Below are 15507 nucleotides of genomic sequence, written 5' to 3' on the forward strand. Positions count from 1 at the left end.
GAAAAGGCCGGGGTAGGGACCGTCGAATCGTGGAAGTCAACGAATGGCTACGCAGGTGGTGTCGGAGAGAAGGCTTTGGATTCTTTGACCATGGGATGGTGTTCCAAGAAGGAGGAGTGCTAGGCAGAGACAAGCTCCACCTAACGAAGAGAAGGAAGAGCTTTAAACTAGGTTCACCAGGGGAAGGAGACCAAAGCCCAGAGGTAAGTGGGGAACTGGGATACCGGGAGGAAGCACGAGCAGGAGTGTGTGAGAGGGGAGGGCTCCTGCCTCATACTGAGAAAGAAGGGCGATGAGCGGGTTATCTCAAGTGCCTATACACAAATGCATGAAGCCTGGGAAACAAGCAGGGAGAACTCAAAGTCCTGACACAGGCAAGGAATTATGATGTGACTGGAATAACAGAGACTTGGTGGGATAACTCACATGACTGGAGTACTGTCATGGATGGATATAAGCTGTTCAGGAAGGACAGGCAGGGCAGAAAAGGTGGGGGAGTTGCACTGTATGTAAGAGAGCAGTATGACTGCTCAGAGCTCAAGTATGAAACTGCAGAAAAACCTGAGAGTCTTGGATTAAGTTTAGAAGTATGAGCAACTAGGGTGATGTCGTGGTGGGAGTCTACTATAGACCACCGGACCAGGGGGATGAGGTGGACGAGGCTTTCTTCCGGCAACTCACAGAAGTTACTAGATCGCACGCCCTGGTTCTCATGGGAGACTTCAATCATCCTGATATCTGCTGGGAGAGCAATACAGTGGTGCACAGACAATCCAGGAAGTTTTTGGAAACTGTAGGGGACAATTTCCTGGTGCAAGTGCTGGAGGAACCAACTAGGGGCAGAGCTCTTCTTGACCTGCTGCTCACAAACTGGGAAGAATTAGTAGGGGAAGCTAAAGTGGATGGGAATCTGGGAGGCAGTGACCATGAGATGGTTGAGTTCAGGATCCTGACACAAGGAAGAAAGGAAAGCAGCTGAATGCGGACCCTGGACTTCAGAAAAGCAGACTTTGACTCCCTCAGGGAGCTGATGGGCAAGATACCCTGGGAGAACAACATGAGGGAGAAAGGACTCCAGGAGAGCTGGCTGTACTTTAAAGAATCCTTATTGAGGTTACAGGGACAAACCATCTCGACGTGTAGAAAGAATAGTAAATATGGCAGGCGACCAACTTGGCTTAACAGTGAAATCCTTGCTGATCTTAAATACAAAAAAGAAGCTTACAAGAAATGGAAGATTGGACAAATGACCAGGGATGAGCATAAAAATATTGCTCAGGCATGCAGGAGTGAAATCAGGAAGGCCAAATCACACCTGGAGTTGCAGCTAGCAAGAGATGTTAAGAGTAACAAGAAGGGTTTCTTCAGGTATGTTAGCAACAAGAAGAAAGCCAAGGGAAGTGTGGGCCCCTTACTGAATGAGGGAGGCAACCTAGTGACAGAGGATGTGGAAAAAGCTAATGTACTCAATCCTTTTTTTGCCTCTGTCTTCACAAACAAGGTCAGCTCCCAGACTACTGCACTGGGCAGAACAGCATGGGGAGGAGGTGACCAGCCCTCTGTGGAGAAAGAAGTGGTTCAGGACTATTTAGAAAAGCTGGACGAGCACAAGTCCATGGGGCCGGATGCGTTGCATCCGAGAGTGCTAAAGGAGTTGGCGGATGTGATTGCAGAGCCATTGGCCATTATCTTGGAAAACTCATGGCGATCGGGGGAGGTCCCGGACGACTGGAAAAAGGCTAATGTAGTGCCCATCTTTAAAAAAGGGAAGGAGGAGGATCCTGGGAACTACAGGCCAGTCAGCCTCACCTCAGTCCCTGGAAAAATCATGGAGCAGGTCCTCAAGGAATCAATTCTGAAGCACTTAGAGGAGAGGAAAGTGATCAGGAACAGTCAGCACGGATTCACCAAGGGCAAGTCATGCCTGACTAATCTAATTGCCTTCTAAGATGAGATAACTGGCTCTGTGGATGAAGGGAAAGCAGTGGACGTGTTGTTCCTTGACTTTAGCAAAGCTTTTGACACTGTCTCCCACAGTATTCTTGCCAGCAAGTTAAAGAAGTATGGGCTGGATGAATGGACTATAAGGTGGATAGAAAGCTGGCTAGATTGTCGGGCTCAATGGGTAGTGATCAATGGCTCCATGTCTAGCTGGCAGCTGGTATCAAGTGGAGTGCCCCAAGGGACGGTCCTGGGGCCGGTTTTGTTCAATATCTTCATAAATGATCTGGAGGATGGTGTGGATTGCACCCTCAGCAAATTTGCAGATGACACTAAACTGGGACGAGAGGTAAATATGCTGGAGGGTAGGGATAGGATACAGAGGGACCTAGACAAATTGGAGGATTGGGCCAAAAGGAATCTGATGAGGTTCAACAAGGACAAGTGCAGAGTCCTGCACTTAGGATGGAAGAATCCAATGCACTGCTACAGACTAGGGACCGAATGGCTAGGCAGCAGTTCTGCAGAAAAGGACCTAGGGGTGACAGTGGACGAGAAGCTGGATATGAGTCAACGGTGTGCCCTTGTTGCCAAGAAGGCCAATGGCATTTTGGGATGTATAAGTAGGGGCACTGCCAGCAGATCGAGGGACGTGATCATTCCCCTCTATTCGACATTGGTGAGGCCTCATCTGGAGTACTGTGTCCAGTTTTAGGCCCCACACTACAAGAAGGATGTGGAAAAATTGGAGAGAGTCCAGCGGAGGGCCACAAAAATGATTAGGGGACTGGAACACATGAGTTATGAGGAGAGGCTGAGGGAACTGGGGATGTTTAATCTACGGAAGAGAAGAATGAGGGGGGATTTGATAGCTGCTTTCAACTACCTGAAAGGGGGTTCCAAAAAGGATGGCTCTAGACTGTTCTCAGTGGTAGCAGAGGACAGAACAAGGAGTAATGGTCTCAAGTTGCAGTGGGGGAGATTTAGGTTGGATGTTAGGAAAAACTTTCACTAGGAGGGTGGTGAAACACTGGAAAGCGTTACCTAGGGAGGTGGTGGAATCTCCTTCCTTAGAAGTTTTTAAGGTCAGGCTTGACAAAGCCCTGGCTGGGATGATTTAATTGGGGATTGGTCCTGCTTTAAGCACAGGGTGGTACTAGATGACTTCCTGAGGTCCCTTCCAACCCTGATATTCTATGATTCTATGATTCTATATACAATGGATGAAATTCACTCCCATGCAGACACACACAACACGTGCAGGACTTGGCGGTGAAAACACAGTGTGCTGGCTCACAGCACAGGGGTCAGTTTCACCCAGTAAGCACCCTTGTATTTAGCAGAGATCGCATGGAGAACTTGCCATGCCACCACACTCCTTTTCAAAGGTTTCTTACCATCACTCCCCGGCTGTTTGTATGGATTGTACTTTGGCTTTGGAGCAACAACAGGTGCAAACTTCTTTGGCATCTGCTGCGTGGACACAGAGATGCTGGGGGTCCCAAAAGCGTGCGTGGTCTCCATTCTCGCAGTGACGTGACCAACGGGTTCATTGGTGTTCTTTGGCGGCAGCCATGATGGGTGGGACATGGTTCAGATCTGGGGAAGGATGAGGGGAAAAAAGAACACATGCACATTAGGTTTTTAAATTGGAGGGAAAAAAAAACCTAGGAACTTCTTTTTATTTATTTGTAAAATACAAATACACAAAAACCTTGGTGTATGTGAAGGTTTCTCTTTATGGCTTGACATATGAATTTGCCTATTTATCCCTACAACAGTATGTCAGAGGCAGCAGCTTTGCCCTCTCAGCAAAGCGAGCTAGAATTGAGCTGAATTCCCCCGCCACTATTCTTAGAGATAGGCCCCCTCCCCAGATCAAAGCTGAAGCATGCTAGCAGGACCAGTGGGGAGGAATTGGCTCCACCTCCCTCTGGAGTTTCAAACAGGGGTTCTCAGCAGGATGGTTGCTTCCGATTCCACAGCCCGTTCAAATCTTAGCCTCCAGAGCAAGGCTGCCACAAAGAGGGACCACTAATGAAACTGTGTGGATGATTTCCCTGCTGTGAAGGAGGGCGGGTGGCACCTTGGAAAATCTCTGCGTGCCTCAGTAAAACGGGGATAAAACTGCCCTAGCTTTGCAAGGATGCTGTGAGAATATATTCCGCAGTGTCTGTGAGGTGCTCAGATACTATGGTGAAGAGTGCCCATGCAGACTGACAGGGGCTTTTGAAAATTTCACCTTAAGTCACCTAAAGAGCCTTACTCCCCTATTCAAAGCGCATTCAGGCACTTAGCAGCCACAATCCCATTGAGTCTCAAGGAAACTTCTAAGGCCGATATTTTCAAAAGCAACTGATTTGGATGCCTCCGGTTTTGACATCCAACTCAGGACACCATAAAGCATGCAGATTTTCAGAAAGCACTGGACACCAACCCTCTAATAATCAGGCTCCTTTCAGAGCCTTGAGTTGGACACGTGAAAACTGAGGCAAACAAACTCACTAGTTATTTATGTAATTCTTGGCTTTAAGCATCTAAATCACTTCTGAAAACCAGATTTTAGATGCTTTGGAAAATTTGACCCAGAAACATCTGTCCACTGGGGACTCCACCAAAACCAACCAATGCATTTCCACACAGGCCATCAAACAGCCATCCGATGTCAATGACTTTCAGTCATTATCTATCTAAGATGAATATGAACAATGGCAAGGCGGCAAAGGTCACATATTCCTTTACTAGTCCCCTGTGGCATCCACTCTCCCAGTACTGAAGGGGTTAATTAATTTTGCATCCATTGCGTGCCCTCACTTCAGCCCCCCCATACTCTTGTTTAGGTTAGGAGAATTCCACAAGGCAACAAAACCCAGCAGGCTCTGGAGACTGGATTTGGAGAGGTTTCCTTTGATCAGCTAAAGCAGAAAGCATGGGAAGAATCAGCGCAGGAAGAAGACAGAGCCAGGGACAACATTCTCTGATCACCGTGGTGAGAAAACATCTCCAGCTGTGATCGGGGAGAGAAGCCAGTCTCTGGCAGGATTTGCAAAGAGAGCTGCTCTCCCACCACAGTTGCAATTGCATTCCAGCGGGGCTGGTGCGTGAGGGAAGTTCCAGCTCCCCAGAGAGGAGCACATTAATTGGTGAGAACTGTCCACTGAGCGGGGCTGGGTGAATGCTGCCAGGTGTACAAGCCCGTAGAGAGAAATCATTACTGAACTCCGCAGGGCTGCAGCGCTCTAACCACTGACACAGCTCTGCGGTCACAGGCACAGAAATCTATTTGAATGTCTCTCACGGAGGGGTTTTCTTAAGCCAGGAGTGGCAGTCACAAATCACCTGTTGAAGGTCAGCAGCTAGAATCTGAAGAAAAACAGGCAGCTACCAGCTCCGCTGGAGACCAAACATCTCCTCACGGACTCCGCTGCAGAGCCCAGCTGCCGTACCACAGGCCCTGCGGACGCAGGCGCACGCTTGGGGCTGTGAAGCAAACGCTTCTGTCCCGTGCGCCTCACTTGGCTCTACGGAAGGCGTTCCAGCAGCACGGTGATACACTTGGACACATATTGAAGCCTGTCCTAACTTGGTCATCTAGAGTTCACTCTGCAGAACGTATTTCTAAAGATTAGAAAAACAGGGACCAGGTGTGCCAAGCTTTAGGACCCTGGGTGGGGGGGATGCGGAGTTACTCTGCTGACTCACCGTGACAGGCAGAACAGCTGCGTCTCACTATTTCCCCCGAGAAGCATAAGCAGCAGAGTCCACCTAAGAGGCAATAGGTGATAGAGGGGGATTCCTAAAAATACAGCACTGAAAGAAGCCCAGGCTTGTCCTGTGTTTGGAAGTACAGTCCAGTCTTAGGGGTTTGCTGTTTGAGAATACACTCAAGTCTGTGGAAGGGGGTGAAGTTTTGCACCATACCTTATTGCATGTGTCTTTGCAGTGGTGGGCAATAAAAGGGGCACCGGCCTATTCACACCAGTGCCTTTCTAAAATTAATTTAATTAGAATTGTATTTGTTACTGCCACGGATTATTTATTCCAGACAGCAACAACTCCCTATGTGAGGAGTTAATTCCACGGAAAGACTGGTTGGTAAGGATAATCTTGTAGTCAAAGCACAGGATAGAGTTGGGGATCTGAGTTCTACCCCTGCCTCGACCATAAACCCCTGTGGGACCTGCACCAATCCATTGCACTGCTGTGCACCTCATTTTCCTCATCTTGGATCTAAACGTTCAGTCCATAGTTTCCGTCCTATCCAAGGGCTCGTACCCAACTTAATTCACCCAACACAGAAACCACCCCCACTAAGAGGAGACCAACCACTGAGGGAGAAATAAAACGTCACAGGCCAGCTGGTGTCAAGTGCTGCCCCAGAGAAGTCAATGGTGCTGAGCACCTGGCGGGAACCAGGCAGCTCTAAAAGAAGACAGCAGAAGCGCCACAGGGTGCCCCTGAACTGGACTCTGAATTTTATGCTCCCTAGTGGAGCTGCTGCGATGCAGCACCCAACACAATTCACACCAGCAACAACTCTCCGGTGGCAGAGCCCCAGCAAACCGAGTGACCACCGCCCAACCCTGCTGCTTGGTCTCATATTACCAGATGACAGCGTCATTCTGAAAGCAAGAAATGGGAAGGCCAAGTCCACCCGCAAGGCCAGAGAGGAAATTCCACTCACTGCTCCGCCCTGCCCAGCTACCTGCTGTTCCCAGCGCCAGGGTTTATGGAACCAAAACCAAGTTATCACCGAAACAAAGAAGATCCCCCTCCTCTTCCCATGTCCCCACAAGCTCCAGATCAAAGTGACCAAACCACGCTAACAGCCTGGGGGCAAAGAAGGGACAGCCATGAAGCCCCTCAAACCGGAGGGCCAGGAGGAATAATCATGCCGCACTGCACCCAGCAAGCACTGTTGAAGGTGCCCTGGAATTTAGGTCCAACTGGGCTGGGCGGGGAATGCCCAGCATGTACATGGCATCTGAAAGATGGCACATCACACAGCACAGCGCCCCCTAGCACTGCACTGGGGCACTATCTCACTACAGACTCCGCAACAAGTGTGCCTACAAAGCTGTTCAAGCTATGTCCTGCAACTCCTGATTGGTCTCCCACCCACACAGTGACATGGCCCAGGGAGCCTGTGCCACCTGAGAGATTTGCAACACCAGGTAGCCTGGGCTGAAGGGCCAAATTAGTAATGCCAATCTCAGCAGCAGCGATGCAGTGCAGCGACAGAACCTTGCAATTAATGAGACGAGAACATATTAATGTCCAATTTGGGAGCATAGCAACCGCACTGCTGTATCTGAGCCGGCACGTGACCCTGGCTCTCCTATTCTCTAAAGCATTTTTTCTGATACTTTTATTATTTCCCCTTTAGTCTTTTCTGTTCCTCCTTTGTCTCTCGCTCATCTTCTCCTGTGTATTTTGTTCTCTCTTCTCTCTATCTGTGCCCGTTAAGATGTCCCAAACAAGTTCCCTTTTCCCTTACGTGTCCCCAGCCCTGTTTCCCTGACACAAGCAAAATTCATCCACTCACGTTGCAAGTCTCACAAAATACAAAAAGGAAAATGACTGACTCCATTTTTTTTAAGCAGGTAAAGACAAACTTTGCTTTTTTAAATGCAGATGTTAGTGTGACTGGTTAGATGGGCAACAAGAGGACAGGTGCGGTGCAGGATAAGCGGACAGCTCGAGCTCTCGCTCAGTGCTTCTCAATCTTGACCTATAAAACTTCTACTAGTCCAGGCACAGACCCTACGTGAACACTGTAGACGCACCACAATCCTACTCTGCCACACCCCTGCCAATGAGGTCAACCACGCAGCCATTTCACAATGGAGACCAAAAACCAAAAAGGCACCACTTGGGTTTATAACTTAATGCTGATAATGTAAACCCCAGCAAATCCATAACCCTATCCAAATCTGAGTTGGATCAGCTCATTAAGCCCACCAACGCATCTCATGAACATGAAACTAGGTCCTACATTCAGCTCAGACCTTCTCACACCTACCCACCAGATTTGATTTTTTCCCAGGAAGTGATAATATACACCCCAGAAAATGTGAGATTAGCATCAATGTCTAACTATGAGGTTAGCAATTCATGCTTCCTACAGATGCATCTCCAAACACTTCACTGAATTAGTAATAGTTACAGAAGTGATTTTTTTTTTTTGCCTGCTGTAGTTTTATGCAAACTGCATGTTTTTTAATAGCTCACTACTAGGTACAGGACTTCACAAGGGGATGAAGAAGAAATCAGTGGTGAAGGAAGTGAGACACTAAGAGAAGGAGAGAGAGGGGGCCCGGTGTACGACAGGAGGGAGGAGGTTACAGGGGCAGAGGGAGGCAAGGCACTGGAACGGGGGAATGTGGCAAAAGGAGCATCAGGATGGATGGCGTGGCAGAGCGGGAGCAGTGGCATGACAGCAGACATGCAGGCAGACTGACAGCTGTGGAGAGCTGAGGCAGTGAGGGTAGGGAGCACGGACCTGATGTTGGAGACAGGAAATCAGCAAAGGGATTCAAAGAGGGGGTGACAGGGTAGAAATGGAAAGGAAGGATGTTGACAATCATTATTGTCCGTGCCACACCCCAGGCAGCTTTACACACTCCTAAAGTGAAATACGTCGTGTTCCTCCTTCCAGGCTACCGTCATTTTCAGTGAACCACCATCAGACTCGCTGTGAAGTCCTGTGGCTCTCCACTACACCTCCACCACCCGGGGAAAACTAATGGCTCTCAAGCACCCTCGGCCTCTCGCTGTCTGAGACCGTTACTGCTAACCCACACGGGACGACTTCATGGATTGAGGGTCTGCTGCTGCTACCACTAAGGTCAACGGCTGGATCGAAAGCTCGTACTGAAAAGCGAAGCTGCAGATTACATCTCCTGCATCCCCGTCGATTCTTCGCCAAGAAAATCATTCCGGATTTGTCAGCCAGTTTCCCTTCAATGAGTCCCTCCTGACAAACCTGAATAAACCAATCCATCCCAAACTTGCCACGTTCTGTCTCCAATTATCCCCCCAACAGCGAGACCCTAACCCCTCTGACTCCTTCCACAGACTCCCCCTTGGCCAGCATTTCAAGTACAAACTCGTTGCTCCCACATTCGGTGCACTACAAAATCCTGTCTCAGCCTGTATCTACCTTCCTCCTATCTCATGCATGCACAGGCCCACCATTCTGACAACAATGCTCCAATTATTTCCTTCTAGGCTCCTAACTCTGTACCTTCTCCCATGGCGTTCTCCATCCATGGAACCCCCCCTCAGTAATGCCGGTTTCCCAAACCGCTACCTTCTCCTCAATCAGTTCCCTCCTAAAACCCTGCTTCTTCCATTGATTCTAAGGCCAGATGAGACCATTATGAGCATTTACACTTTGGTAAAGCAGGCCATAAAATCTCACCCAGTAATTTTTGCATCAAGCCCATAACTTGTGTTTAACTTCAGATAAAGACTTGACTTATTACAATGGAGAATCCACCACACCGCTAGGTAAGTTCATCCAACAGTTAATTACCCTCACTGACAAAAGTACACCTTGTTTTAGTCTGAATTTGTCTAGCTTCACCTTCCAACCACTGGATCTCATTATGCCTTTTTCAGCTCAATTATTTAAAGCGCTGTCTATTATCAGAAATCTCTTCTCCACGTAGGTACTTGTAGACTACAATCAAAGCACCTCAAACTTCCCTGGGATAAATTAAATAAACTGAGCTTCTTTAGTCTCTCACTCTACGGCAGGCTTTCCTGACCTTGAATTATTCTTGTAGCTCTTTGCTGAAACCTTTTCTAATTTTTCAACTTCCTTTCTGAAGTGTGGACACTGGAACCCAACACAGTATTCCAGGTCTGGTCACTTAAAATTAAACGGGAAAAACGGTCAAGTACATTGCAAGCGAAAAAATACAGCCAATAAGGTGCTGCTTTGTTACAGGGCCAGCTGCCTCTTGAGTGCCCCCTCAGAAGTCTGTCTGTCACTCTGAGACAACCTATCTCTGTCTCTTTGGGGACTTCTTAAACAACTGCACACCCCCAAGTCCAAGGGTAATTTAAAACATTCTCCTCCTGGGGTTCAGTTTATTTAGTTTTTCTACAGTCTGGCCCTCCAGGGCCCACCCCCAGTCCAGCATCTGTCTCTCTTTCCCTAAGGTAGGGAGTCCTCAACTCTCCTTCCCGGGGCTGGGTCCCAATTCAGTCACCACTCCCAGGCTTCACCTGGCTGAAGCTCAGCCTTCTGGCTCTAACTTGCAAACTCCCCTGGTGTCAGGGTCCCCCTCCTGCCTTAGCAGGCGACTACTCCCAGCCCGCCTAGCTGGGGCAAGTTCCCCTGGTCTCAGGGTCTTCCCTAAAGGAGCCTTTCCGCAGTCTCTGCTAGAGCTTTCCCCTTCTCCCTGCAGGTTCCCACTGCTCCTTGAGGTGAAATAACTTCTGGTGGGCCTCTTCAGCAATCAGGGTTGGCTAGCTCCAGGCCCCTCAGAGCCTTAAGGGGCAAGTCACCTGTAACAGCACTCTGTGAAGCTTGGTTGCCCTTACCTTGAAGCATTCGGTATCAGGCCACTCCTGAAAGTGGGGAAGTCAGACTGGATGGGCCAATGGTCTGATCCAATATGGCACTAACCTTAAGTACCAACGATAAGTAACATTAAGATGAATGTGCAGAATCAAGCTGTATAGATAAGGAAACTAATTGGCTCCTGTCCTGTCATTCAGACAATCTTAAAGCCATAATTCAGAGAATTCTAGCTATAAAAGAATGTAGCACAACAGGGACCTGGAATTCATCAATCCCAAAACGAGACCACATTATCTCCAAATGTCAGCCCAGGTATATCAAAGAGCATAACACTAAACAACAACAAAAGCCTGGCAAAGTCTGTTTTGCTTTTAATTACTGGATGCCATTCATCGCTGAAAGAAAGCAAAGGGCTAACATGAAGAGGATCCAAACTCAATTTACCCTCAGATCAGATAAGCAATGGAAGGCTAGAGTACCAATTTACCTCCACTCGAAAACGTCAGCGGGTTCGTCTCCAATGGAATTGAGACAGGCTGACTCTTCCGTAACGAGACTCTACCCAAATAAATCTTAATTTCACCTTTCCTTTTGCAACACAGTCCAAATGCTCCTCGGGAGTTGCTGGGGCTGTGGGGGTGTAACAGAATGAAGGATTTGTCCTTATAGTATGTAAACTGTTTATGGAAGCCATGGGTGGCATCTCATGGGGAGAAATGTTTTGTTTAAACCAATGTGTATTTCTAGACAGCTCCATCCTTCATCTAGACTCTCATCTCCTTCTATGCCTGTGCCTCTAATTACCACTCCGTCCTTAAAATCCACCAACACCACGGAAGTGGAACCTCCCGTCAGCTGACTTATCACAGGGCTTGATACAGAGCTGTAATTTTCCATACAAGTACAAGGCTTTCTTTGGACTATGTGTGTGTAACTTACACTGTAAGCTCCCGCAGGCAGGGACTGCCTTACTGGGAAACTCCAGGTGCAGCCAGAAAACCCCACTGTGGTTTGGCTCTGCTAGCAACCAGGGATGGAGTCCTGCAAAGATATGGCCCTGCTGGGTGAACTAACACTCCAAGCGTCCCCACTCCCCTGTTCACCTAAGTGCCCGCAGCCACGTCGCTGTTGCCCTATGGGCAGGTGCACCAGCGCAGCAGGGGTCGCCCACACACCCTTCCCAACCCTCGTGCAACACAACTACACAGGAAGAGGCATATTCTGCCCTTACTCCCTCTTCCAGATCATTCACGGAAACAAGTCCTAGCGTCGAGTCACATGGACGCCTCTCCCAACTCAATATGGTGCCATGTATGGTTACCCTGTATGTACAGGCTTGTAGCCTGTTAGTCCATAGGACGGGGTTCCTGTTGAAGCCAAACTGAGTTTGTTTTTCATTTGAGAGGCCAAGGGAGGCTAGATCTAAATCCAACTCTCTACTTGGTCCCCCTCATCCACTAATTCTGCCAAATGCAGAAATCAAGACTGACCAGGGAGATTTGTTCTTTATAAGTGCTCAAAGCTGCTTATTTCTCCTGGCCCCATTCCCCTCCAGACATTAAGTGAGTTTATTTCTCCACTTGTAGCCAGCAAACTCTAGGAGTGGGGCTTTTACATTTCGCATGGCCGCCAAACAGGGATATGAGGTCAAAATTCCAGTCTCATCTGGGGGCTTTAACCAACCCTCGGAAGTGCTGTGGTTACTTAGAAAAGCACCTCAAGCTCTCCTGTGATAGATTTACCATAAGGTATTTCCCCTCATCAATTTCACATCAGTAGCTGCCATTTGAAAAGCCAAACCGTGATTGCTTTTGACTCCTTAATCAATGTTGAACTGCACAATAAAACATCACTGATTTTTTTCTGTTTTAAAATGTAGAGGATCCCAGTTAAAAAGTAATTAGACTATGCAGGGTTCCATGTTTAATCCTCTCTCAATAATTTCCAGGTCAAGTTTGCAGAGCTAACAAGTCAAGAAACTTCCCCCTGTCAAATGATATGGGTTCTCTGTGCTCCTCACACATCTTAGCAGCAACAAGGATTCTGCAAGGAGAACTTTGATGGTTTGGATAACAACATGCAAGACTAAATCAAGCTGGTTCAGCCTCCAGTACCTGGACTGGGTCTGTAGACCTAACATGAGTCCAAGACACACTGCATATCTCTCCCCTGCAGCTGGGAGTAAGCCTGCGTAGACACTCACGCTAGCCCACTGAAGGAAGCAGCAGCTCGGTTTCTCAAGCTCTCCTGACTGACCGGCTCTGCGCTCAGGTGGCTAGCCCGAGCGTGCACCAGAGCCGCAACGTCCACACTGCTTTTTTTGTGCACTATGTCGAGCCTCGCTAGCGTGAATCTGTCTGCCAGCCGCGGTGTAAACATACCAGATGAGCTGGATAAGAAGGTGCTGGTTTTGCAGCCACTTTTTTGAGTGTACATGAACTTTAACACATACTTACTCCTAGACCCCTTGCTAGTTCAGAGACACCTTTATAGGAACCATCGCCAGCGCTAAGAGACACCAAATCTCAAAGCTGTCTGACAACAGATTTGTTACCAAGGGGGACACGATTTTCATGTTCCCAAACCCCAGTCCCACAATACAAAGCAAAAGGAAAGTCCTCGATGCGATCAAAAGTCCATTCCTTATTCAGGCCACTGAAGCCCATTGCCAGTGTCAGCAAAGCGGAGGCCGCAGCCACAGGGACAAATGTGTTTTTTTCAGATGCAACAAATGCAAAATACAGCCTCGTGGCAAAGACCTCCATGCTGCTTTGTTATATCGGGAAGATGGCTCTTTAAATAAAGATCTTCTGTTGCAGAAGTGTAGGAAAATGAGCAAAGATGAATATATGTTTCAGAAAAAGGACCAGGATGCCACAGGTCAGGTGTAAACCCCCTGGGTCCTTTATTATTTTTATTTAATACAGACCACAGGTTCCACTACTACCGTGACTACAATCTGGTGACTAAAGCACAGGCCTGGGAGTTGAGCTCCGGACTCTTTCCTGGCTCTGCAGCTAGCTTTCTGTGTTACCTTGGGCAAGCCGACTCCCCGTTCACCTGAGTCTGTCCATCTGTATCTTGGGGATAACAACACTTGTGTGGGTTTTTAAGCTAACCAGTTCAGGAATGGTAGTACAGCACTTTCAGATCCTCTGATGGACAGTGCCGTAGAGGCACGCTGTATTATGAAACGTCAGATAGCTGGACCAAGTTACATATGTTCTTGTCCCCTTTAGTAGCTCAACATAAATTTGTTAGTCTCTAAGGTGCCACAAGTACTCCTGTTCTTTTTGCGGATACAGACTAACACGGTTGCTATTCTGAAACCTTTCATTATGTAGCTCGGGTCTTGAATAATGAAGTAATGCAGGTGGGTGCCATCTATATACTCTTCTAAAAACTACAGTTATGAGCTAGATAGGTTCACAGAACGGCAACGAAATAACTGCTACGCTGGTCCAAAGACGCGAGTCCCTTGTTGTGGGATATGCTGCAAAGTTCATCATTTTCACCACACCTTTTCAAAATGGGAGTGGGAGGAGGAAGTTGTATGCATGGGGAATAGGAAGACAGATTTGAGCACGGTGAGCTGTCTGGTTTGCTAACAGAGGCTATATTGAATTGTAATATTGCATTTTAGTTAGGTCTGGTTCTTAGCTGTGTTCTGTTTTTAAGTTACATCTATGGCACGAGAGCACACAGCTAGTATGCGTAAAACTAAATAAAGGAATTAATTGCTCAGCACAAAGATAGCTGCCATATATTAATATGTGGGGGTTGGCTTTGATCCATCAGTAGTGTCTGCAAAGCATAGAGATGTCTCAGTGCTCTCTACAGATACAGTATTTATTCTTCAAAAATAATACATTTACCAGGACCTGACAGTCCTTTCAATCCCAAAGATCTGTAACTGCTTCATGAACATATGTGCAGGAACCCCACTGCCAGCAAAATGGGATCACCTGTGGGGCAGACAATTACTGCCAATTTTTCAAAATTAGCCCCTGATTTCAAGTGTCCAGCTTGAGACCTGTTCAGGCCTGAGGTGCACAAGTCCCGGGCATCTGCTGCTGTGACCAGAGCTGTGGGCAGGATCTGCGCAAAGCCGGCCCTGAGTCAGACATCCAGAAATCAGTGGTCGCTTTTGAAAATGTCACCCATGGCACAGTAGGATAACTAGGGGGGACGGGGACAAGACAGAACCTTTTGGGTCAGAATACTGGGTGTACAAAGTACTGAGAAATCTTTAGTATGTACTCAAATTGAACAGGGTCTCAGTTCTTGAGGTTGCCTCAAGAAAACTCGTGCAGACCAATCCACCTCAGACATATAAAGGGCAAAGGCGGCCCAGCCAAAAATCAAAACCTGTGACTTCAGAGAGTCAAGGTGTTTCAAGGCCGATGTATAGACCACTTTAGCCACTGCCTCTTATTTATGCTTTGCAAAGGGACACTGTTGAGTTAGTCAGAGAGCTAGCCCCCAAAAATTAATTAAACATTTTCAAAGCCATTGCTGTCCTGCAAGTTACAGAAAGGAATGATTTCCTGTTCGCTTGAATTTTTATCAAAAATTGTCAGATTTTGAAACTGTCCTTTTTTGTTTCTCCTCTTCCATTCATTTCCTCCCTCATATCCTTTTTCCCTTTTGCCACTGAAAAAGAAGGGAGCACAGAGGGGAAAACACCTACACAATTAAAAAGTGGCTAATTTTTTTTTTCATTTGTATCAAAAATGTAACATTTCCAAAAAAGAAAAATTCTGAGTTTGAAAAAAGTCCATTTTTCAACTACAAAATGTTCAAAAAAGGTCACCTGCTGCAGTTAGCTGATGTAGAAAGAAACTTACTCCTCAGGCAGGGGACTTTTCCAGAGATGCTATAAAGAAGTCTCACTTTCTTCATTATTCTTTACACCCACTTTTTTTTTATGCTGAAAAAATAATTGAACTGCCAACGCCAAGTCAAAAGCCTCAGATCAGCTGGGGGCTGACAGTCCAATCAAAGCAGAGGTCTGGGTTATCCTTTTGTTTTTA

At 47.4% G+C, this 15507-nt stretch overlaps 1 protein-coding gene across 7 annotated transcripts in view; it reads right to left on the reverse strand.

Moving 5' to 3' along the window:
* The window catches only part of LPP (LIM domain containing preferred translocation partner in lipoma), a 415845-nt gene that overhangs the window by 274525 nt on the left and 125813 nt on the right, over positions 1 to 15507 (reverse strand). For all 7 annotated transcript variants that reach the window (XM_073359053.2, XM_073359048.2, XM_073359047.2 and 4 more), the window contains one exon: positions 3339 to 3540. In XM_073359053.2, coding sequence (XP_073215154.2) covers positions 3339 to 3531 — 193 coding nt within the window. In that variant the 5' untranslated portion in view covers positions 3532 to 3540. The remainder of the gene's footprint in view (positions 1 to 3338; positions 3541 to 15507) is intronic.

This window comes from Lepidochelys kempii, chromosome 9 (assembly GCF_965140285.1).
Source record: "Lepidochelys kempii isolate rLepKem1 chromosome 9, rLepKem1.hap1, whole genome shotgun sequence".
Classification (NCBI taxonomy): Eukaryota; Metazoa; Chordata; order Testudines; family Cheloniidae; genus Lepidochelys; species Lepidochelys kempii.